The 26,275-nt window shown below is 37.8% G+C and overlaps 1 protein-coding gene across 26 annotated transcripts in view; it reads left to right on the top strand.

The window, feature by feature from the left end:
• The first annotated feature begins 2,743 nt into the window (after positions 1-2,743).
• Positions 2,744-26,275, top strand: part of Slmap (sarcolemma associated protein) — a 119,309-nt gene continuing 95,777 nt past the window's right edge. For 8 of the 26 annotated variants that reach the window (XM_051176726.1, XM_051176710.1, XM_051176725.1 and 5 more), the window contains exon 1: positions 2,746-3,262. In XM_051176726.1, coding sequence (XP_051032683.1) covers positions 3,065-3,262 — 198 coding nt within the window. In that variant the 5' untranslated portion in view covers positions 2,746-3,064. Of the gene's footprint in view, positions 3,263-26,275 lie in introns of all 26 variants that reach the window. The other 18 variants (XM_051176729.1, XM_051176732.1, XM_051176730.1 and 15 more) reach the window with 6 other exon arrangements.

Genomic DNA, 26,275 nt, shown 5'->3' with positions numbered 1-26,275 from the left:
TTGGGCATATGGTTCTAAGGACAGGGATAGCCAAGTGATAGGACGTTGATTAATATAAATGGGTTAATTAAGGTTTAAAAAGCTAGTTGGGAAAAAGCCTAAACTTAGGCTAATTAATAAAAAGTTTCCATGTAATTTCTTGGGAGCTGACAGCCCAAAGAAAGTCTGACTATAATAATAACAGTATGTGATTTCCATTCATACATTAAATATTTATTTAGCCACTGTTCCAGGCACACTGATGTACTGTTCTAAACAGCCTAGAAACTTAGTGAACCATTCAGCAAATACCATATTGATTGTAGTGTTTCAATCTTCCTTCATTCAATTTTTGTTACTTCTCCCAGAAGGATGTCCCTGACTTCCTTTAGCAGAGTCCTGAATATATTAAAGTCAAGTTACTTTATTTTATTCCTTCAGTCTCAAAGCCACAACACTGATTACACAACCAGAGGGCAGAGATTAAGGCTGTGTTCATCTGTGTACCCTGGACTCAGCATAGGTTTAAAGCCCTACAGAAATACTGAAATGAATACTCTTTTGGACAATTTGGTTTAATACCATGAACTCCCTCAAAAAGGGGGTTATGTACTATCATTATGTTATAGAAGACAAAAAGTGTCCTAAAAAAGTTTAAAGACATGTCCAAGGTTTCACAGGGAAGATTGTGATCACAGGAATCTGAAGAATGAAGTTAACACCGATTCTAAAAGATTAAGATTGTCTACAGTTTCATTAAGGTCTGGCTACATTTTTTTTTCTTCCCTTCTTCTTTAGAACAATAATTCCTCATATACTGGTCTTTCTCCTCCCAATTCTCAGGTTTAACACATACTTCAGGACTGTTAGTGGGGCAGCACTCCATATTTTCTCACTAGAAACTTCCGACCCCTCTTTGGAAATGTGTTTTAAAACATTTGGGTCTCAAGGCGCATGGCTTTAATCCCAGCACTCAGGATATAGAAGCGGGTGGATTTCTGAGTTCGAAGTCATCCTGGGCTACGGAGTGAATTCCAGGACAATCAGGACTACACCGAGAAACCCTGTCTCTAACTCACAGTTCCCCCATATCCGGTCCCCAACAAAACAAAACAAAAAACCGAAAGCTTCCTGGTCTTCCTACTTCTAGCTTAGAGTCCACGTAAGAGTCCTGAGAAACACTAACACACGAGTGGGAAGGACAGGAATTCGAAGTGGAATACACAGAACACGGAGAATTTAGCACAGCGAGGAAAAGTCCCAGTGGCCTTACCAAATGCAGGGATTTGTGGAATTTTTTTGGTCACTAGCAAGGCAACAGTGAGTGACTCAGTTGCCCACAGCTACAATGGCTGCTAATGAGTCTTGATTTTGTCTGGATCTACCCTACTTAGGCGTTAGCATTTGTCAGTGAGAACTACAGTGAATAAATTCGATAAAAGTTAGTACTTTCTTACTCGTAAGTTGAACCAGGAAGTTGCCGCTGTGTGTTCTTGAAACATCAACCCCTTAAAGTTTCTCTTGCCCTTTACCAAAATGGTCGTTTAGGTTGTCCAAAGGTTTGAAGCTTGTGGCCCTTAACCAAGATGTCGCCCGGAGGCACGTTATCAACGAGTTTGCCCACTTCTCTGCCAGCGACAAACATGGCTTCCAGAGCGTCGCTCACGTGATATCGCCGAGCTACGGCACGGGAGACGGCGGAGGAGGGCCCTTGAAAAGGGTGCGCGTTCCCGCGGCGGTGCACCGGGTAGATTTCAGTCAGAGTCACTATGGCGGCCGGCGCTGGCAAGGTAAGTCGAGGCGGCGGCGGCGGTGTGGGTAAGCGGGGCGGGCGGTGTGGCCAAGTGGGGCGGCTGGGGCGTGCCGTGCTGGCTGCGGGTCCCTGTAGCCTGCCTGAGAAGAGGTCGCCCGAGGCCGTAGCCCGCGGCCGGGGCCGGCGGGGCTGGCTGAGGGCTGGAGGGCTGGGGCAAGCGGGCTCGGGCTGCTGACTGCTGTCTGTTTTGGTGTCTCCCCCAGCAGGTCGGAAAGTTTCGTGTGTCGTTGGCCCGCGCCTGAGCGTGCCGCGCTGGCTGCGAGTGGAGGAGGCTGCGGCGGACCCGGCCCCGGCCTCCAGGCCTGTGTGTCTGCCTCCCGGCCAGCTCTGTCCGTCCGTCTGTCCCTCCCTCCCCCACCCGCACCGCCGCCCTCCAGGAGCCGCCGGAGCCTGAGATGCAACCCTCGCGAGCGCGGTACTGAGTGGCGCTGACCCATGTGCTGAGCGGCGGAGCCCAGGGCTCCGGAACCCACTTCCCGCCGGCCCGGGCGCCCGAGCCTCCCTGGGGTGGCGCCCCGCTCTGTGCGCTCCGGCTCGCGGAGCCGGCTCCCCGCCCTGGTCGCGGGGACAGCCGCCGGGTGTCCGGGACCCGGGCCTCGGCGGCCGCCCGTGTCCCGAACGCGCTCCCACGCCTGCAGCCTGTCCTCACAGGCTCGGCTCACGCTGGGGCAGGGACCGCTGCCACTCCCGGGCGGCCTCGGCGCGGCAGGGGCCATGCTGGCTCCCTAGTCCGCCTCGTAGACCCCCGCGCTTCCCCGCGCCGCCGAGAGCCCCGAGGACCGGCGGTGGCCGCCCGGAGCACCTTGCTGGCTGCACCCAGCCGGCCCTCTACATGCTGCAGTGCTGCAGCGTTTCCGCTACCGAAAGGGAGAAGCGGCCGGGGTCTCCGACAAAACCCAGGAATCGCTGTGTGACTCATCCTCCCGGATACCTCCCGTTCCTAAACTGTCTTCCAGGAGTTTTGTCGGCCGAAGCTGCCCAATGTTTGAGCTTCTTCTTCTTAGGGAAGATGGACTGAAAGCTGCTGGCTGGGGACATTTTTTGGTCAAGGAACCTCTGCGTTTTAAAGGAGGCGATGGGGCTTGCGCTGGCTTGTCTTCCTGCCCAAGTGAAGAGTTGTTGATGTTCACTGGTTATGCTTAGACAATGCGCAGTCTGTTTTAATTTAAAAATTTTGGGGGGATAGGGGTATAGGCTTGTGAAGAGCATTCCGAACCTGGAGGAGCTCCTCATTGTCCCCGATAGAGACGCCCCACCCCAAGCCTGTCCTCGATGCCGTCAGCCTTGGCCATCTTCACTTGCCGCCCGAACTCGCACCCGTTTCAGGAGCGTCATGTCTACCTGGACGAGCCCATCAAGATCGGCCGCTCGGTGGCACGCTGTCGACCAGCGCAGAATAATGCCACCTTTGATTGCAAAGTGCTGTCAAGGAACCATGCTCTCGTCTGGTTCGATCACAAGACGAGCAAGGTAATGTCCCTACAGTGTTTTACAATCCTTACTTTTCTTTCTCCCTGCCTTCTCCAAGAGGTATGAGGTATGCGCGATCTCTGGGTTTACTCCCAGAGGACCCTTTTCTTCGAAGCCGTGGAATCAGCTTTTCGTGTGTCTGAATTCTAGTGGAAATTTAATCAGAGTGGTTGAATGAAAAACAGAGAAGGTATTGTTATTAAATGTCTCAGTAGGGCGATGGCCCCTTGATAACTTGGTCATTCCCAGTGAAATCCCAAACCCTAATTCGTTTAGGAAAAGTAGATAGTGAAACTTGACCCCTTGCTTTCGGCCTTTTAGAAAGGTGTGGGTGCAGTTCAGGGCTTGATGAAGCAAACAGCAGTTCCCAAAGCAGTACCGGAATCTGTGGCTAGGATTACATCCAGGCTCAAGTACCACCGTGGTGAAAGTAGTTAACACACAGCTTGTAATTGAATTAAATTCCAGGCCTGTCTGGTAGGATAATTTCTGTGTAAACTTTGTTTTTGTAAGATTTGATACTTATTTGTACCTGATAAAATAATTTGTAAAAATTAAAGGCAATTTAATTAGATTGGAATAATTAGCTACATTTTCAGAGTTCTGTTTACAGGTTGGATGAACTGAAATCTATTGCTTTTGATAGTTAGCTTTTAATTTCTTCGGTAGATAATGTGTGGTTACACGATGATATGCAAAAATTAGTATTAATAAATTAGCTATTTTTTCTTAAATTATCTGATATTATCAATTTAATATTACTTAAAATAGTAATTCGTGGGTCTCTTTTTCTCTCTCTCTTCTCCCTCAGCCCCAGCTGGCCTGGAACTCATTCTATATACCAGGTTGGCCTCAAACTAGGAGGTTTGCCTGCCTCTGCCTCCCAAGTCCTAGGATTAAAAGTCACCATGCCTGGCCTTGCTTTTAAGTTTTAATCCATTGGAGCTTGTTTACCTTGGCACCTCACCTCAATAACTGCTTATATTAAAAAAAAAAAATCCTTTTAGTTTTTTAAAAAATTGTTTGTATGGAGAATATTTTAAAGAGCTCATCTTTGGGCCTAAAACCATGGTTTTGGTTGGACTATTGACTTAATTCCAACTTAAAGTAAGTTACATAAGACTAATAGGGCTGTCTCTAATTTTTGTCTTCTGACTTTTAGCCCCCTTTCTGAGTTGACATGATTAAGTCTTTTTTTTTTTTTTTTTTTTTTTTTTTGAGGAGAATTTGTCTTCAAGACTGATGTTTTGAAATGAAAGAAACTTGAGCCTTTAGAGGAAGAAAGTAATACTTGTGCAGTGCAGCTAGTGAATTAAGGAATTACAAAATAAACTGTATCTTTTTTTGTTTTTGAAGAAGGAAAAGATCCCAAGTGCTGCTTGCATAATGCCTGTAAACTATTCTGTGTGTAGGATGAGAACTGAAGTGTGTTAACTTTTTTTTAACCCTCTTAAAGCTAACATTTGGATGCATTCATAGATGACCTGTGGTTCTTTGCAAATGAGTTCTTTATTGAATCCCAACATTAATTGACTAGTAGTGTCTTAATACAACCAGCTTTTATATTTTTAGCTTCTTATGTCCTTGGGAAACAGGTCTAGCCTAATCAGACAACAGATTTGCTTGCAGTACATGCTTTGTAACCACAGTTCTTGTTTGAAAAATAGTGCCTGGCACACTATTGGGGGAAGGGTGAACCCAAAACTGTTGTGCTGTGGAGTCTTAGAAAGATTTCTTTTTATTTTTAGACAAGATCTCCTGTATGCCAGTGACACACAACTGTAATGTGCCTGGGCTACTTAATTAGTTTAAGATCACTAGCTGAGGTATATAGTGAAACCCTTCTCAGAAAATCAAGATGCAGAGAGGGTTAAGGAGAATTCTTTGAAGGGTAGACTTGGTTTACTTCTACTTTTTTCCTTTTTGTGTTATCAGCTAAAATAGCACCTAGGACTTGAGGGTGTATTTTGTGTAATTATTGATTTTATACCACCTAATTTAGTTTAAACAAACTGTTAGGTCTTCCCATGTAATCAAATATTTTAGGAATTAATTTTAAAGTATTGGCTTAGACAGACAGGTTTTTATTGAGCATGCATTCTTTGCCAGATACTGGGAGATAGAAAAAACAAACAAACAAACAAACAAAAAAAACCAAACCAGTTTGACCAAGTACTATTTATTGCTTTGTATATGAAATTTGTGGTTTCAAGAGCTCTCTCACAGTAGGCTGGTAGCAAACTCCCAGACCTAATATGTATTCCTTGAAAATTATGTAAAAATGGAAGAATCCACTCCTATAGATGTTATTTCAGGAAGGTCAGTTTTTAAGTACCTATAAGCCTTAGTTCTCTTCTGTGGATAATATCATCTACTTAAATTTTTTATTTTTGTAATGGGAAAGAAATGTTGGGCCTTGTGTGCACTGAACACCTGTTGTACCACCGAGCCATGTTCACTGCTCGTTACTGTTTTAGGGATTGAGATCATTATGCAAATCCCTTAGAACCCTGTGCTTGGCTTTTATTAAAGCCTCAGTATTTAGTAGGGAAGGTGTTGGGAAAAGAGTGAACCCAAGATTGTTGTGCTGTGGAGTCTTAGAAAGATTTCTTTTTATTTTTAGACAGGATCTCCTGTATGCCAAGCTTACTCCAGACTCAGTATATATCCAAAATGCTGGGAATTCAGGCTTTTGCCACTATATCCAGTTTATGAGTGTTGAGGATCGAAATCAGGGCTTTGTACAGGCTAAGAAAGCACTCTACTAATTTAGCTACATGCCAATCCAGAAATTGTTTAATACAATGGCAGATATAAAAATAATTTAAAAGTAGAAGGTAGTAAAGTTGGTAACTTTGTCCCAATAGGCATTTTGCCTTGGAGGTAGGAAACTGGAGTAGTATGCCCTTTGGTTTGACTTTGTTGGTGACCTATTCTACATTTGCCATTATAGGGGGCCTAGTAAAAGCTAGAAGAAGTAATGCACACTTGAAGCATGTGTTTTGTAATTTTGAGACATGGTCTTTTCTCATTGTGCATCCGAGACTACTTGAGTCAGTCTTTTTCTTTAGGTGTTTGGATTACAAGTGTGAGCCACCATGCTTGGATATTTGAAACTTTTTGATTATTCAGCTCAATAGATGTGCATTTTAGAAATGTGGCAAAATGTAGGCAAATGGAAACTTGGGGGTTTGCTTTTGAAGCAAGCTTGAAGTTTATCAAGTAAAAGAAAGATGCAGTCATGGATGGGCTTGAATGTGGGCATTACCAGGGATACATAAGTGATTTTTTTTTTTTTTTAATTCATGAAGGGTGAGTTGCCGTTTTGTCAACATGTGGTGTTTACTAGTCTTAACAATTCATAGTGATGTTAACATCTGTCTTACCTGTCTTTTGTGTATCTATCATCTTTTACTTCTTTGTGGACTCTATAAACTTCAAATTGTATAGCAGATAACAAATAGTTCTTCAGTTGACTCAGAAATGCCACAGAGCAAGTAAATGTATCCATGTGGTAGGATTATGAATGGACTTATTTGTTGGTGAGTTCTGTGCTTGCCAAGACATGTATAGAAAAAAAAAAGCCAAAGTGATAGAGTTCACATAACAGTCAAAATCACTATTTAAGACATGTGAGACAATGTGTATAGTAAGGGCCAGGAGTAAAGAAATTACAACTGTGCGTTATGTCTCATTTTTTTCTTCTAAATGCTTTATATCAGTGATTTTCATCCTATGAGTTATGACCCCTTTGGGGGTTGCACATCAGATATCCTGTATATCAGATATTTATATTATGATTCATAACAGTAATAAAATAGTAAAATTACAGTCATGAAGTAGCAATGAAATAATTGCTAATTATGGGGGCTCACCATAACATGAGGAACTGCATTAAAGGGTCAGCATGGCATCAGGAAGTTTGAGAACCAACCACTGCTTTACATTTAACTTACTTCAACCTCAACTTTGTGGTAGATGTTTATTTTTTTTTCTCATGCATATGAGGATATTGAGGCATAAGGAGAATAGGTTAAGTTAACAGCCCTGAGTTTATATTGCTAATAAATAATAGAACTATGATTTAAGCACAGGTATTTTGATTCTTGACTATCTTTATAGGGCCAACCTCATAAACAATACTGACCCAAGACTGTGACATTTTAAACAGGATGTGATTTTTATTAAGTACAAGTTGACAGTAGAAATGAAAATGATTAAATGGTCATAAGCAAAATAAATAGACTGCTGTATTTGATTAACTTGTCTAGTAGGATTTCTATAACAACTGAAGATTTTAGGGAAAGATTCATGGATAATAGTTCATGGAAGAAATGCAAATTCAGCTAGACTGAAAGGCTTAGAAAAAAACCAGCAAAGTGTAGATAAGAGTGAATCAAGGAAAGGAGTTTTGGGTGGGAGGAATTGCTTAAGAAAAGGCATAGAAGCAGGAATGAGATTATGTGTTCCAGTGACATTGCAAGGAAGTCATTGCAACAGAAGAAAGTCAGTTTGCTTCTTTCCTTGACGTGTCTAAACATGACTGCTAAGATCCTGGACTCAGGATTATATGTTCATTGCTTTTAATTTTGTTTGTATGTTTTAATCAATTTCTAAGATTTTTTTTAATAGAAATAAGTTGTTTGAGAAATACTAGTTTATATGAGGAAGTTGTTTATCTAATAATTTATATTTAAGGTATATTACATTAAATATAGGAAGCTAGATTGTATTTACAAATTACAATAGCGGAAAATTGATAAACTATTTAATCTAATATATGGAGTTTTAAAAAACAGATTAGGGCCCACAGAGATGATGGGCTCAGTGATTAAGAGCACTGATTGCTTTCAGAGGACCCAGGTTTGATTTCTAGCATCCACATGGTGGCTTACATAAGTATCTTGAACTCCACATCCAGGGGATCCAAACATCTTCTGGTTTCTGTAGTCAGTGCACACACATGATAACACAAGAATAGTTTATATACTTAATCATCCTCTCCCATCCAGTTATTTGACTATATTCCTTAAATTCATATTTTCCTTTTTTTTGAGACAGGGTCTTACTAAACATAGTGTGCTATAGCTCTGGCTGTTATAGAACTCATTGTATAGACCAGGCTGGTCTTGAACTTACTGAGATCCACCTACCTTTACCTAGTGAATGCTGAGAATAAAGGCTCTACCACACTTGGCCTTAAATCTATTCTTTACCATTTTAGGCTCCTGTTCTTTTTTTTTTTTAATTTTTAAAAATTATTATTATTATTATTGGTTTTTTGAGACAGGGTTTCTTTGTATTGCTTTGGAGCCTGTCCTGGAACTAGCTCTGTAGACCAGTCTGGCCCAACTCACTGTTCTGTTTTCTCAGGTGGTGTTTATGTTATCCGAAGACCTGTTCTCTAGCAAGAAGGGAGTAAAATGTCCATCATTTAAGGTTTTAAGTAGAGAGTTTGTGAGATTGTTTCTTTTTGATTGTTTCTTTTTTGGGAATTGGAGACAAGGTCTTGTTACATAGCTCAGGCTAGCCAGAACTTGCTGTCTAGCCCAAGCTAGCTTTAATCTCCCTGGTCCTTAGACTGGTGTGCAGTGTTCAATTTGACATGAGATTGGTTCTTCCTTGTTTTATTGTATTTTGGGTTTTCAAGACAAGGTGGTTTTTTTTTTTTTTTTTTTTTTTTTTAATGGCAGTCCAGGAACTCACTCTGAAGACCAGGCTGTCCTTGAACTCACAGAAATCCTCCTGTCTCTGCCTCCTGAGTTCTGGGATTAAAGACATGTGACACTAATACCTGGCAGTGAAATTGGTTCTTAATGACAAATACTTTATATTTGAATCAAGAAAAATACAGCTGGCTGGTGTATAGCTCCATAGTAGAATGAATGCCTAATACACTTGCAAAGGAGAAGTGTTGATGGAGGGAGGGAAAGGGTGACATTCTAAAAACTTAATTTTCTGAGATTCATGTTTTTCTCTGGTGCTATGGGCAGACAAATAAATACTCCACACTCTTGCTCAAAAACAATCTTGATTTTTAGTATTAAAATCTGTCTTTCACTGCCCCCATCTTTTATTTCTGTCTTTTCCTTCATCTCAAACTTGATTCACCATTGAATTTGACAGTGTTCATTGTTCCTTTTTAAAACAAGTGCCTTTCAGTTTTTTTTTCTTCTAAAATGACCTTTCCTTTTATGCCTGAGGCTTAGTTCCAAGGAGAAACTTTCCCTGACTCTCTGAAGAATGGATAGCTTCTTAGCATCTTTCTCTCTACTCCTATAGAACTTTGACTATAACTTCATTATGGGCCATAGACAACAAAATAAATGTAATGCAAATGCTCTATTGCCCTGCCAGATGTGGGCTCTTGAGAACAAAGAATAGGCACTATATAAATGTTTGAATGACTGAAATGTGAACAATGCAGCAGTCTGTATTTCTACAAACCCTTGGAGGGTTGAAGGGCAGAAGGCCATTCAAGTTAGTTTTTAATTTGAAGTTATGGTCTCAATTACCAACATGTACTCTGTACAAATCATTACTTACTGAGAACTTACAATATGCAAGGTATTTTGCTAAGTATTTTGGGCTTTTATATAAACTTGTGTTTGTTAAGTAATTTTGAACTAATATATTTATATCCATCCTTAGACAACATAATGGTTTTTTTGGGGGAGTATGTTTTTTAAATACTCAGTTTTATCTGTATATATATTTAGGAAGTAAGGAGAACTGCTGTAGTCTGACCTTTTTAAAACCCAAAAGTGTTATTATGTTTAGAGACTATTAGTACAAGTAGTAGTAACTAAGGGAGTTTGAAGTAGAATCTAGATTTTTTTTTTTTTTTAACCCATGTAATAAAAGTCAAAGTGCTAAATATTTACTCTGAACTATCCTTATGGACTTAAAACTGTCTTACTGTCTTTTGCTTCTTTTTTTAGTTTATTTATTTTTTTTTTTTTAAAGGCAGTGTCTCACTATATAGTTTTGGCTGCTTAATCTTTTCCAGACAGGTTCTCACCATGAATCTCTTGACTGTCCTGGAACTCCCCCAGTAGACCAGGATGACCTCAAGCTCATGTAGGTCCATCTGTTTCTCTCTCCCTCAGAGTGCTAGGACTAAAGGCATGCACCACCATTGTTAGCTGTGTCTTTTGCTATCTTTAAAAGGTAATTTAAGCTTTTATTTTGTGGCATATAACAAAAAGCTTGTTCATTACAGATTTTCAATAACTGAAGAAATTCAGTAACTATTTCTCTGAGTCAGCTGATGTTTTTCTAAACTTATTTCCACTACTCCTAATGTTTTTTCTTAGATTGGGGTTTAGGTACATGTACAAATGAATGAAACAGTCTTGGAAAAATTTTTTAATGCAGTACTATAGATCTAAACTAGCTCTCCCAAGGCCATAACAGGGAGGTGCTGTACCACTGACTATACCTAGTAAATTTTTTAAAAATTTATTTTTACTTTTGACAATTTTTTTTAGCATAGAAAATAATGGAGCTCATCTCCATTTCCTCTGTTCTTTATCCCCACTGATCCTCTGACTTTCCCATTTTCACCATATACTTTTTTCTACTTTAGAGAGGGTATGGTGCATGCCTGCAATCCCAGCATTCCAGAGGCTCGAGACAAGAAGAGTGCAAGTTAAGGCAATACTGGGCTACATGGAGTTGGACAGTAAGCATCTAGTTAGAGAAAGAGCATAGGGCCATAGTACAGTCTCCAGGGAATTCACACCTTTGGGGAGACAAACACACACACACACACACACACACACACACACACACACACACACATACACACCACACGTGTGTTAAAACATGTAAGGTTTTGGTGATTAGTATTGATTGTATTCTTTGTCCTAACTTGCACTTTTTGGTAGATTCTAAGTTTAAACATGAAGAAACTTTGTATATTAGACTTTCATAATACTTTCATGCTTGTTTTATTTGCATGTATAACTAACTACTTGTTCTACCTGATCCAGTTGCACAAGTCTTTTCAAAGTGGATGTTCAAGTCTTTCTATATTTTTAGTTATTTACATAATAGGAATATGCTCTCATAAAAGTTTAAGCAGTAGGGAAGCATATAGAAGAAGAAACTCATCCTTCATATCTGTCATCTTCTACCTTAGAAGTTGTAATAGTTTAGTGCAAAATTTTTTTTTTTCATATGTGCACTTAGATGATAGATTAGTAAACATCTTTTCTTTCTTGATTTCCTTCTTTTTAAAACAGGAATTGCATGTGTGTTTGTGTGTGCGTGTGTATGTGTGTGTTTGTGGAGGCTGGAGAACCTTGGTTGTGGCCTGTGAGCCCCAAGGAGTCTTCTTTCTTTGCCACTCCACAGTAGTGGATTACTGATGTGTGCCACCATGTCCATTATTTTTTTGAGATGTCTTATAATATCCAGGCTGGTCTCAAACTTGTAGTCTTGTTTCCCTTCCCAAGTGCTGTGATTACAGGCTTGAGCCACTATTCCCAGCTTTGAATTGCATTGTAGTTTGATGTTAGTGTGGATGTCTTAATCACTATTAGATTTTTGTTTAAATAAGTTTAGTAGATGGAGACGCTGTTTCTAATTTTGAAATACTTGCTATCAAGACTAATTCTGATACTATTGAGAAGTTGCAGTGCTAGAGTTTTAATATGGGAATTGAGAAATGGTACTTAAAAACATAGTTTAAAAGCCTAATATGAACTTGGAAAAGTGTATAAAAATTCTGATAACTCAGGGGTTTTGTGGTAATTGCAGGACAGGAGCATGGAGGGGGTAAAACACTATTGTTTCGAGAAGAACAAAGTGTTTAAAGTACTGTTGAATTTAGTTTGGGACTATTATGTATTCCAGGCCAACAAGTTATCGCATTGTCTAATGCTTGCAGTGCAGTGCAGAGCCCAGTAGATAGTTTTATAAAAAGAATTAGAATACCAAATATCAGTAGAAGTATCTGTGAATCATTGTTTCCAAGGAGCTGAGAAAGTCATGTATTGCTTCCTCCAGGAATGGGGGCAGAAAATGTGGGAGGAATGAAGAAAGCTTTACAGAGAATGTTTTTAAATCATCGTTTAAAGAGTAAGAAAGGTTTTGCAGGTTGGATGAAAAGAGCAGTGGATTCTAGCCTTAGGGAACAGGAAACATTTAAGAAAGAAAGGCCCGAAACAGAGTAATTAATGTATTGTGGGAAATGGATCTCAGAAGCTGACCGACTTGGGAAGGGGAAAGAATTTCTGTCTGATCTCTGAGGCAGTTGAGCACCTTGCCCAGGCGAGCACTTGTTGGGGATGTGGCTGTAAGGCTTTCCAGCTATGCTACCCTGGGAAGTAAAAACTGTGCTTTAGTTTTCTTCACCATTAAAGGAGTCCAGGACTGAGAGTGTTCAATTCCCAGACTGTAAACCAAATAAAATGAACAAAGAAATGAAAATTAAATGTAGGCTAATAGACTTCACTTCTTTGGACTGTTAAAGAGACTGAATGAGAATTCTTCATGTGAAAACACTTAATAGGTACTCAACTTATGGCTATTAATTTTTCCCTTTTGGTTTAGTTGGTGTGCTTACACAATAATGTCTTGTATACTGATTTTCTATAAGTGTGCTGTTTTTCTTTATTTTTTTGAGGCAGAGTGTCATGTAGCTAAGGATAACTTTGAATTCTTGATCATCCTGCCTCTACCTCCCAAGTGCTGGGCATGTGCTACCATACTTAATTTATAAATATGCATTTTCATTGTTGAGAGTTTTTCTCCCTGAATATCTGTCTGTTGTAGATTTTGCTAAACTTTGTATTTTTTTTTGAATTTGTGAACTTATGAATGTGGTAAAATAATTGTATCCTTTTAATAATTACCTACTATGTATGATTTCTCTCAAAAAAGCAAGCAAAAATCAAAGATTAGAATCTTGTTAGCCAATCAGAAAAGCAGGTTTATTTTACTTTTTTTCATGCCTAAGATGTTGAACACCCTAAGAAACATGACAGACCATTTGTACTTCTTTTGAGAATTGTGTGTTTGGTTCATTATAGGTTCAATTGTTTTATTGGAAGATTTATAAATTTAGGGGTAGCAAAGAGTTCTCATCCATTCTGGTGACTGTCTCTCTTGATTTTTGCTTTTTCCTTGCCTGGGTAGAACCCTTTTAATTTCATGTAATCCCATTTGTCAACATTGGCTTACTTCCTTGTCTACTGCAACATTTTTCTGAAGGCTCTCTGTGACTCTACCTTATAATGGTCTTTCCAATATTTCCTCTAGCAGGTTTAACTTTTCAGATATTATGTTAAGGTCTTTGGTCCATTTTGAATTGATTTTTGCATAGGTTTCAATTTTTTATGAGTGGACATGTCATTGCTATTTGTGGACTAGTCTTAGTCAGTTTTTCTCATGTATGTCTTGGTGTCCATGTTAAAACTTAGGTAGCTGTTACAATATGAGTTTATTTCAGTATCCTCTGTTCTGTTTCATTGGCCTATGTGTCTCTTTTCATGCCAGTGCCATACTGCCCTTTTTGTTTGTCACTTTTCTTGATTTATCTATGTGGTATGATTTGAGTTTGGGTATTATGATACTCCCAGCCTCACTTTTATATTTAGGATTGTGTTAGCTGTGTGGGGGCTTCCATGTGGATTTTAGGATTATTTTTCTGTATTTATGTAGATTACTATTGGAATTTTGAAGGAGATTGTGTTGAATTTGTAGGCACCTTTCAGTAATACATGGAAGATGGGCCTTTCCTTTATCTTGTATCTTCAGTTTTTTCAGTCCTTTTTGTTTGGTTTTATTGATTGACTTTTTTTTTTTTTTAATTTTATGTGCATTGGCATTTTGCCTGCACATATGTCTGTGAGAGAGTCAGATCCCCTGGAGCTGGAGTTACAGACACTTTTGAGCTGCCATGCGGGTACTAGAATTGAACCTAGGTCTTCTGGAAGAGTGCTAGTGCTCTTAACCATTGGGCCATCTCTCTACCCTCCAGTTTTTTCAGTCTTTAAAGTGCCCATTGTAGAAGTCTTTAATTTCTTTGTTAAGATTTATACTAGGTATTTACTTGTGTGTGTGTGTGTGTGTGTGTGTGTGTGTGTGTGTGTGTGTGTGTTTATTTTGAAGCTATCGTGACTAGGATCTAAAAAGTTCTTTCTTGGCAAGTTTATTACTGATACATAGGAAAGCTGCTGATTTTTGTGTTAATTTTGTATGTGATACTTGCTTGAAGGATCAGAACAAATTTCTGGTGGATCTTCAGGGTCTTTTAAGTATCTGTCATCTGCAAATAGGGATAATTTGATTTCTGTTTTTGCTACATGTCTCATTTATAGTTTTTTCTTAATTTATGGCTGTAGGTAAGACTGAGTACTCTTGACTGATTCCAGATTTTAGAGGAATGTTTTTTATTTTTATCTTCATTTTTACATTTAGTGTAATGTTGGATATAGGCTATCTATCTAGCTAGATCCTTTGTCATGTACAGATATACTCTTTCTATTCTTAGTATGTTTAGGACTTCTATCATGAAGGGATATTGAGCTTTGCCAAATGATCATGTGAGTTCTGTCCTCAAGTGTATTTATATGCTATATTTATTAATCTTCATGTACTGCACAAAACTTGCACTGCTGGGACAAGACCAGTTTGTGATATATGGTCTTATAAATGTGTTCTTGGATTCAGTTTGCAAGTACTTTTATTGAGAGTTTTGCTTCTGGGTTTATCAGGGCAGTTGGTCTATAGTTTTCCTTTTGGGTTACATCCTCCTTTGTTTGTCATTGGATGATCTTGACTTCTTAGAAAGAGACTGGTAATACTACTTTTTGTTTTGTGGAACAGTTTGATGAATATTGGTATGGATTATTTCTTGAAAGTGTGATAGAAGTCAGCAGTGAATCCTGCACTGTTTTTTATTTGTTTGTTTTTGTTCTTGGGGTGTGTGTGTGCATGCACATACAGAGACTTTTAAAAATTATTGCTTCAATCTCTTTTGTCATGGGTCTGTCTGTTTATGCCTTTATTTAATTTGTAGGTTATTGTATTTTGGAATTCACTCATTTTTTCTAGATTTTTCCAATTTCTTAGAATATAGCTTTCAAAATATTATCTAATGATTCTTGAATTTCATTGACACTTGTAATATTTCTCTTTTCATCTCTGCCTTTATAATTAATTTGAGTCTGTTAATTTGGATAAATGTGTCTGGTTGGGTTTTTTGAGTAGTCTTTAATTTTTTTTTTTTTTTTTTTTTTTTTTTTTTTTTGAGACAGGGTTTCTCTGTATTACTTTGGAGCCTGTCCTAGAACTCACTCTGTAGACCAGGCTGGCCTTGCACTCACAGAGATCTGCCTGCCTCTGCCTCCCAAGTGCTGGGATCAAAGGCATGCGCCACCAACGCCTGGCTAGTAGTCTCTGATATATATATATATATATATATATATATATATATATATATATATATATATAAATTATATATAAACTTTCTTGTTAGGATTTCTCTGGTTATGTCTTAGAGATTCTGGTAAATTGTGCTATTATTTTAATTCTAAGAATTTAAAAAATTTCCTCCTCAATTCTTCCAGTGACCTGCTGTTCATTGAAAAGTGTTGTTCAGTTTCCTCATATTTATTTAGTTCTGTGTTTTTGTTGCTGTTGTTTTCTATGTATGGAGTGTGTGGCTGAGCATAGCAGTTTATTTCATGGCCAGGGAACAAAAATGAGAAAGAGAAGGTGACTGGTGTCACATACCATTTCCCAAAGTGCATATCCCAGGAATCTAAGTACTTCCTAATAATATATCCTACCATATAGAAAGAACTTCCTTTATTCCCAATAATGCCAACTGCTGGAGCACATCTTTAATGCCTGGGATTGTGGTAGATATTTAGCATCTAAACTATACTACTAATAGACTATGAAATAGAAAAATCACATAGGTGAGATATGTTTTGTTCTGTTTGGTGTTGATGATAATCTTGTAGGTAGTTTCATGTAGCCCAGGCTGACTTTGGACTTACTGTGTAGCCAGAGGTAACTTTGATCTCCTGTTCCACCTCCACCTCCTGAGCACTGGGTTTATTAGGCACGTGCCAACAAACACATAGTTTAGCCAAAACTGAAAATCAAACCCTTGGCTTTGTTGTGTAAGGAAAGCATTTTACCAACTGAGCAGTCACACCCCCAGCCTTGCTCTGTGGTGTTCATGAGTGTGTTTACTTGGTCATCTGGCTCCATTGTTTTTAGGCACAACATCATGGCAGCAAGATATGGTAAGAAAAGCTGCTGTGTTTACCTCATGTCGAGTAGGCAACAGAGAGACACCAGAGAAGAGGCGGTGGACAAGATATATCCCTTAAAAGTGAACCTCTGATCTCTACTTCTTCTATTAGGCCCAGTTTCCACTGTTTTCCAATAAAATCTTTCAGTGGCTTCATCTTTTGATTAGTTCAAAGCCCTCATGATCCTATCACCTTTCCAAAGTCTTAGGAAGAGTGTATTAGAGACCAATCCTTTAACACATGAATCTAAGGGTTTAATTCATACCCATGCTCTACCAGAGCTGTCTTCTCAGTGATTTAAGGATGTTCAGTAGTAGATCTGGAAGCTCAGTGAGTTAGTGAATGCAGTCACTCCGAAAATGCTTGATTGAGGGAATATAGAGTATAATTAAGCATTTTGCTCTGAAAGTCTTGTGTATTGTACTTGTTGATAACTTGTTTGTTCCTGGTTTTAGTTGTTGCTATTTTCATGAAGCCTGTGTTGATTTCCAGTATGCATGACAAGGAATAAGGCTTGAGAAAAGTTAAATAATTCAGGTTAAATAATTGAGTTAAATACACATTGTGCTAATGGATTGTCACAAATGCCAAAAGATATATTGGTATGTTGAGCTTTGTAATACAGAATGAATTAGAAATTCTGTAGCAATGGATGATACTCTCCTAATTTTTTTTTTTTTTTTTTAATGTTCTGAGTTTTGAAAGTTTGGAATTTATCTTTGTGTTACTTGCTGTGAAGACTGAATATATATGTGTGTGTGTATAACTGTATACAGTTCAGGCCTACTGTGTCCAAAATATAGGAATGAGCAGCTTTCTGAGAACTGTTTAGTGTGTTTGTTAGTTTACACTTGGCCAATCACAACAATTTCAGCCTAATCGTGAGCTCAGGATATTCCTTACTCAGCTTTCCCAGGTGTTGGGACAACAGGTGTGCATGTCCATGTCCAGTTTCTAGTCTGACTTTTAGAGCTGTCATTTTGTTGAGCTTTAGTACTCTGTTTGCACAATGTTTGTCTATTGTAAAGTATGGATGTCACAATCCAGAATCTGCACTGTCACTTCCTTTGCAAAGTGTAACTCTGCTGCAAACATAGCTTACACGAAGCTGAGTTAATGAATCTTGAAAAACAGTTTGAGAAAAAACCTCTAAAACATAAGGTATGAATAATTTTCCAGAATTACAACAACTTTTTTGTTTTCAACATAATTTTCAAAATCCTTGTTACATGAACTTTTATTATTACAAGAAAACTCCTACCTTTTCTGAGGTCTTTTGGTGTAGCAATTAAATTGGCTCAGATTATAGCCTCAGAAGCTTATTAATTTTATAGTACAGTAGAGCTCTCTCAATTTATATCCTTTACTGAAATTTAAAGTTGAAATTGATTAGTACCATGAAATCATCTAGTAATTTAAAATTTTGATTTATATATTAGATTCAAATAAAGTTTATGAAAGTATTTAATATGCGAAATACAAAGGATTTTTTTTGTGGCTTACATTGTTACTGTGTTCAAAAGTAGGTTTGCAACTTGAGCTCCTATTTTAACTTCATTGTCTGCAGGAATCTTGTATAAAAAGAAAGTGAACTAACTACTAGTGTCATTTATTGTTTAACACTAACTTCAGAGCACTTTGCATTAAAGAGCAAAACTTTTTAATAATTATGTTGATAGAATATTTAAAAAGCAGCATTCTTAGTGATACTTACATGTATTTTGATTATATTGATTTCTCAGTACTTTTTTTGTAAGAGTTAATGCTTCAAAGTAAAAATTTGTTAGTTTCTTTATGAAAGTTAAGTAGATTAGCTGAATCAGTTGGGGGTTTTTACAGTTAGATTTCCTATTTCTTAGGTAATTGTTTTATTGGTTTTGTTTTTCTTAAACCATATTTTCTTGTTTTCTATATTATATATTCCTTTCTGTTTTATATATTCCTTAAATTGACTACAACAGGAGGTGCCATGTATTGAACACGGGGCCTATGTGTACTGGGCAAGTTTTCTATTACTAATTATATACCCAGCCTGGCTTATGTGTACATAAGCAATACTTTTGATTAAATTTCAGTTTTGCATCTGATGAAATCTTTCCATGTTTCCTCAGATGTTATTAAAAATCACATAAGCACTTCCTATATCCTTTTACTTTCCTGCTGTGTAATTCATCATCCTTGTTGTTAATGTTATTTAAAAGTCATTAGGGAGTTGGACAGTGGTGGCGCACACCTTTAATCCTAGCACTTGGGAGTCAGAGAGGCAGGCAGATCTCTGTGAGTTCAAGACCAGCCTTGTCTATAGGAGCTAGTTCCAGGACAGACTCCAAAGCTACCTAGAGAATCCCTGTTTCGAAAAAAGTCATTAGGGAACATTTTATATGGCTTATTTAGTGATATAGTTTACTTTAGTTTTGGGATATTTATGTGTTGGGGCAGGGAGGAGAGAGGTCTGGGTTCCAACTTGGGTCAATGGCACACTGTTGTATCACATGCCCAACCTCTCCTGCTCTTCCTCCCCCCCCCCCCGTATGCATTTTTAATGGAACTTTTAAAACTTTTTTGTGCATGGCACTGTTTCTTCCTGGTTGTTATTTTTTTTTCTTTTTTCCTTTTTTCTTTTTTGTGTGTGTGACAGTTTTGAAATCTCCATCTTTGTCTCTATTGTCTAGAGTTAACCATAAAGTCTTCATTTTTATTCCTTGATTTTTAATATTCCCGGTTCTTTCTCAAATGTCATATAATTAGTTTTAACTACTTCTGAGTATTTTATTTCAAAGTTTATACCTTTGTGTATTTAATTATATTTTTAGTTTTTAAAAACATTTTTTAGGCTATATACTATAGTGCTTAGTATATCTACAAAAGTGTACAACTATTACCACTTTCTAGTTCCAGAACATTTTTGTCCTCCACCTCCAAAGAACTCTGGGTCTCTTAAGTAGTCACTGCCCAGTTCCTCTTCCTGCTAAACTCTGTCAACCACTTGTAGAGGGAGGCTCTTCTGTATATAGTCTGGGTCTTAGTGGGTCTCTGCCCACCGGGTCCCCATACCATTTTTGAAAAAACCACTCTGAGACTTAATATCTATTTAAAATAGTTTGTCCAATGATTTAGGTTTCTTATTGGCTAGCTCTCATAAATTAACCCATTTCAATTAACCCATGTATCACCAAGTGTCTTTAGCTTACCTTGGTGGCTATATGGTATCTCCTTGACCCCTCCTACTACCTCTCTCTGTCCCTGTTTGCATTTCCCGCCTGGCTTTACTCTGTTAAGCCATTGGCTGAAACAGCTTATTCATCAACCAATATGAGAAATGAAATAGTCACAGCACACAGAAGGACATTTCTTATCAATCACTGATCTTTCTTTGTCTGTAGATCACCTATCTGAACATTTTGTTTTGTTTTTCGAGACAGGGTTTCTCTGTGGCTTTGGAGGCTGGTCTCAAACAAACTCACTGAAATAAGCCTGCCTCTGCCTCCCGAGTGCTGGGATTATAGGCATGAACCACCACTGTCTGGAATTTTTTTTTCCCCCCTGGATATTTTGTTTAATTGAAATTGTGCAACATGCTTTTGCGTATACTTTTCATTTAGCATAATGTTCCCAGGATCTCCAAGTTGAGGCATTCACCAGCACTTTGTTATTTTATTTCAGGTATGAATTGTATGAATATACCATATTTTATTTATCCACTCATCCAGTCATAGACATTTTAGTAGTTTGATTTTCTGTGACTAGCTGTTATACAAGTTTTTGTGCTACATATATTCCAGCTTATTTGTGTATATACATGGAAGTAAAATTGCTATATCATGTGTAACTCTATGTTGTAGCAGGCTTTCTCGGATTGCCAGCTCCAAAATCATGACACAGAGACTTATTATTAGTTATGAATGCTTGTTCTTATCTTGTGCTTTCTTTTCATCTAGGTTTGCCTTGGAGCTTCTTAGCTTTCTTTCATTCTGAATGCACTGCTCTGTGTCTGGCTGGCTGACACCAGTTGTCTCTCTTTCTCCTTCATTCTCTTCTCCCAAGCCTAGATTCCCCCTCCTGCTTATTCTCTCTGCCCTCCAGTTCATAGGATGGAGTGGTATTTAGTGGCATATAGTGGTAATTATATTTTTCTGTTTAGATATGTTCAAAATTGTGGTGTTTGCCACTTTGTAAAATGGAGTAGTTGGAATTTTGAATTCTTCTGCCTTCATACTTTGTTTTCTTATTTTGCACTGGTAGTTTCTTTAGGCTTTAAATTACCTCATTGAGGAGGATTTTTGGAGAACTGAATACTAAAATTGTACTTGATTTTCCTAGAGTTTTTAATTAACTTTTTGTTTTAAAGACACTTGTATGTACTTTATTTGTGATCAGTATTATTTAGTTGTACCTATTTTTTTTTAAACTGATATTTTAGCTTTAGGGCATAGCATAAAAGTTGAGGTAATCTTATGTATAACAAATTGACTGGACTGTTGTAGGAAAAATCTAACATGACCTTTTAAACCCAGCTAGAAATTGTTAGCGCATAATTTCCCACTTAACTCAGTATTACTTAATTTAATTCCAGAAAAGAATGTATCCAACTGTTAGTAAGAAAAATAAAAAATCAATGTATTTATTAGTCACTCTTAGAATTAGTAACCATGCTGAATTTGTAATCCTGAATGAAGACTACAGAAATACATTAGTTTCATATTACATCATTGTCTTTCACTTGCTGTAATTAAGTTCTTCAGTCAGTATTGAGTCAGGTATTGCATTGCTTCGGAAATTTTTATCTGAGAATAGATAACTGTGGTGGCAAAATTTATTATTACAGTCATATAATGAAGGTAATTATATATGTTTTCTATTGATACAAGAGTAAAGACTGTATTTCTTTTCTTTTTAAAAAAATTTATTTGTCTATTTTTTTAGGTATGAGTACTCTGTCTGCTTATATGCCTGCGTGCCAGAAAAAGGATTTAGATCCCATTATAGATGGTTGTGAGCCACCATGTGGGCGCTGGAATCGAATTCAGGACTTTTGGAAGAGCAGCTAGTACTCTTAACAGCAATGCTGAGCCATCTCTCTAGTCCTAGAAATTGTATTTCAATACATTTTTTTAAAAAAATGTCTTTAGAAGTATCCCCTTCTTTGTGCAGTGTATCTGAAGTGATAACCTACTACAAGGGCTGTTATTTTTATATTACCAAGAAACATAATGAATTTTTGTTTGTTTTTGTTTTTACTGACTATATTAGTTAACTTTTTGTTGTAATGATAAAATACCAATGCCAACACAACTTATGAAAGAAAGTTTGTTTTGGCTTATGATTCCTTGGGGGGAGAGCCCATAATTTGGTGGTTGTATGACTGCAGGCAAGCTGGATCAGGACAGGGAGAGATCATATTTCTATCCACATGCAGGAAGCAGAGAGAGCAAACTAGAAATGGGACACAGCTGTATACTCTCAAAGCACCCCCGTTGCATGTCATACAAGGAAGAAAATAGTTGGTTCATTCAAGATACATATTTAAGCCAGGCAGGGCAGCATGCTTATAATCTTGGCATTCTGGAGGAGGGAGAGCAAGGATAACCCTTAAGGGTTGCACAATTAAGACCCTGTCTCAAAAACTTAAAATAAGCATGCAAGCAAACAAATAAAAAATAGAGATGAGATCTGAGGTCTGGGGTTATATATAGCTCAGTGATAAAGCATGTTCTTCATGTGATGTAAAGCTCTGGATCCTGTTGTTAGCAGTGCAAAAGTGGGGAAAATACACATGTAGTAAAACACAAATTGGTCCTTGTATTAATCAGTTCAATACCTACTGCTAGAAAGGTATGAAAGTGACACCGACTTTGTATTTTGGAATTAGTGAGTCTAAGATAACTTTTGTTATAAGTTTTTGAATGTAATTAAAAATTCAGTAATAAATTTTAAAAGGAGGGTTAAAACAAAAGCAAACAGCTTTAAATATTTCCCGGTGCTGTGCTTGGTAGGTCTGGTCAGGGACTTATTTTTATTTGATTCGTTCAACCTAGAGTTGCTAACCCAGCGTGGCTATTTCTTTGTTGCTTTGTATGCTTGTTCTGAAGTTTGCATCCTGCTTTTTTAGCTTTGGGTAAATCCCAAACCAGTTGTTTTTACTCGAGTGACTCATGTTTTGGGATTCACATCATGCTACTCCAAGAAAATACTATTAACTTTACCATTTCAAGTCAAAATTCTGAGATGTCCTTTCTGATCTCCTTGCTTTGTAGACTCATCTGAAAATATAGTTTTGAGTTTTTATAAGTACCTCTTGGAGATTTTCTTTATGGGTGGACCAAACAAACATCTCTGCATCATTCCCAACAAGTTTTAGTACAGAATAGTCATCTAAGAATAAGTGACAAATTATCTACCAAAAAGTAATAGAGGGGCTTTTAAAAGCAAGAAATGAAAATATGTATATATTTTTAAAGATTGTATTTATTATGTATACAACATTCTGCCTCCATGTATATCTGCACTCCAGAAGAGGGCACCAGGTCTCATTATAGATGGTTGTGAGCCTCCATGTGGTTGATGGGAATTGAACTCAGGACCTCTGGAAGAACAGCCAGTGCTCTTAACCTCTGAGCCATCTCTCGAGCTCCAAAAACACATTCTTGATTTTTTTTTTTTCCTTCTAACATCAAAGATTCCCTCCATTTCTGATAAAAGTATTTGAATTAATTATATGCTGTATAAGTACTACCATAGTTTTATATGTTACCTACACACAAATATACTTCTATGTTATATAGGGCTGTATGGGTTTTATACTGTTAATGGTTTGGTTTACATGAAATCAGAGATGAAGAGATGATGTTTGACAATCAGGAACTCAGGAATGGTAAAGAAAACATCTTCCTGTTCATTTTATTTAGCTTTTCAGTAACTTTTGTTTTACTAAAAATAAAACCAGATGTGGTTGTAGACAGCTGTAGTCCCAGTACTCAGTAAAGGAGACTGAAGAGGATAATCTGGAGGCCAGCATGGGCTATGTTGTGAGTTTCAAGTTAGACTGGGCTACATTGCAAGACCCTGTAACCAAAAAAAAAAAAAGCATATAACCAATTTCATATAGTAATAATTTTTATGGTAAATTATCTTCTACTACAATGGTAAACAATCTTCTCATAGGTAGTAGAATATTTATTTGGCCCTGTTACCAGGCCTGTTACTCTTTTCTACTCTGATTGCTTGATTACTTTGGGACCCCAAGAAGAGATATCCCTATACATTCTAACTTCTGGAATTAGAGATTCTGGGTTGTAGTATGTTGTGACTTTTCTGGATTTCTTCTGTTATTTGGCTCTTTGTCAGTTTATTTGGGTCAGCATGACTTCTATTTGTACACTGGTAGAACTATTAGGCAGCTCTTGGATTTTTAAATGACATTTTAGGTATTATTTTTCCTGACTATTCTGTTAGAAACTAATTCAGGCATTTTCCCCCACTGTTTTCTCCTTAAGGAGTTTAAATTATTGTTTTCTCAGGTGCATTAGTATTATTTCATATGATTACATTTCTTAATTATTTTAAAGTGTGTGTTTGTATGCACATGATTGCAGGGATTCACAGAGGCCAGTGGATCCCCTAGGAGATGGAGTTGTAGGTAGTTGGTTGGGAATCACTTGGGTCTTCTGGAAAGAGCAGTCCATGCTCTTAACCACTATGCATTGTCTCCAGCCTCTAGTTGGTGTGACTTTAGTGATCAGTTAATGCTTGTGCTCTTTGTTCATGTATGTCTTCGTTTTCTTCCATCCCCCGTCTCCCGTTTCCTTTGCATATCTGTACTACTGAGTCTGGGACCTCATGCCTATGAGGCAAGTGCTTTACTATGGAGCTACATTCTTAGCTTCTTTTAAAGATTTACTTTTGGATATGGTCTTGCTAAGTTCTCCTGGCTAGCAGTGTTCCTGCCTTAGTCTCCCTGGTATCTGGGATCACAGGTGTGTGCACCATACCCAGCTCATGTCTGTACTTTCTGTCTTTCTGCCTGCATTTACTCATTGCATGTGCTCCAGAGAATTTAAAAGTGAAATGTCCAAAACTGAAGAGAGTCATTCCCTAGCCATACTTTACCAGTAATTTCCAAACACAGGTGATGCTTGGGCTGTCCAAGTAGCCAAAGCTATAAACTTGTGTCTTCAATACTGAGCCCATAGAATCTATCATTAAGTTCTTTTTTGCTACTAAAATTGTTCAATTTCAAAACATAATTATTTATTTTAGAAGCCTTGTAACTGAGTGTTCAAGGCTTTGGTCTAGCACCCCTTAAACCTTTACTACCCTGAATGAAGCATGAATTTGACTTTAGTACTTTCCTGCCTAAAATCTATAGTGATGAGTTCCCTACCGTCTGAATTACAAATATTGTACTTCCTTGCTTCATGCTTCTTAAGAAAGGCTTGGTGACTGGTTAGCTTTTTAGTCTTATTTCCTGTCTTCTCAGTTTTCTAGTTCTAATCCATGGTTGCTCAGTACTGACAGCTCAGGTTGTTCAGTACTGACACACTCTTGACTCATCTTTCAAAGTATGGGATGACTTTTTATTTAGGAAACCTCTATTCCTTGAAGGATAGGGCAGGTACCTCTTCTGAGGTAGATCACTTGTGTGTGTGTGTGTGTCTTGTTATGCAACAGCATTCTTACATGTGCAGCAGTGCATACTTGTAGTTATATCCACTTTGGGCTCTGAGGTGAGACAACTGCTTGAGCCTAGAAATTTGAGGATACTCTGGGCAACATGACAAGAATGTCACCTCTTAAAAAAAGTCTCTTAATGTCACTTTTCCTTCTATGTTTTGTTTATTTCTTTACTTCCCTGTAAAATAAAGTCCATTAAAAGATTGTATATGTGGTCTCTCATTCTCTATTTTTCTCTTGAGTCATTCTGGCTTTTATTCTCCATTACTGTACTTTTAATTTTATTTTGACCCTTTCAGCTGTTGTTCTTACCAAGATCATTATTGGCTCCTAGATTGCTGTTCCCAGTGGTCAGTTCCTGTTTCTTACCTTATTCTGATCAGCATCAGTTTGTCTCCCATATTTCTGGGAAATCCCTTCACACCCCACACAGCTTCCAGGAGGGAACATTTTCTCTAGGTTCTTCTCATACCTGCCTATTATTCTTCCCAGTTTCTTTACTTTATCTTCATTTCCCTTGACCTTTAAACTTTGAGTTGCTTTGATGTTGGACCTGTTCTTTATCTGTACTTGCTCTGTTGGTAATCTCATCCTATTTCTTGACATCAAATTCCATTTATATTATGATGAAAACCATATTTTCTATGCAGTTGTGTAAAAGATTATTATGCCTTTTCAGTTTTGTAACATTGCTTCAACGGTAGGGATCCTGGAAACCAGGTTAAAAAAAAGTTCAAAGAGCATTGAAAGCTGTTCTATTCAGAACTTAGTTCTATAATTAAAGAATGAAAACAGTTGCTGTGAAAACTCTTCAGTTTTAAAAGTTAGTGATTTTATTCCTGAAAGCAGTAACTTTATTTCTGAATGCTGTGTGTGTGTGTGTGTGTGTGTGTGTGTGTGTGTGTCTGTGTGTGTATGTACTTGCCTTTATTTTCCCCACCTCCAGTGGTCTATGTGTATGCGCATGTGCATGCAGGTGCAGGTATGAGTGGGTACGTGTGTGTGGGCTAAAGGTCAGGGTCCTGTGCCTTCTGATGCTTTCCACCTTATTTCTAAGATAGGGTTCCTC

The sequence above is a fragment of the Phodopus roborovskii genome, unplaced genomic scaffold, assembly GCF_943737965.1.
Source record: "Phodopus roborovskii unplaced genomic scaffold, PHOROB, whole genome shotgun sequence".
NCBI lineage: Eukaryota > Metazoa > Chordata > Mammalia > Rodentia > Cricetidae > Phodopus > Phodopus roborovskii.
The sequence above is the reverse complement of the archived record's forward strand: the minus strand, read 5'-3'. Positions and strand labels throughout refer to the sequence as shown.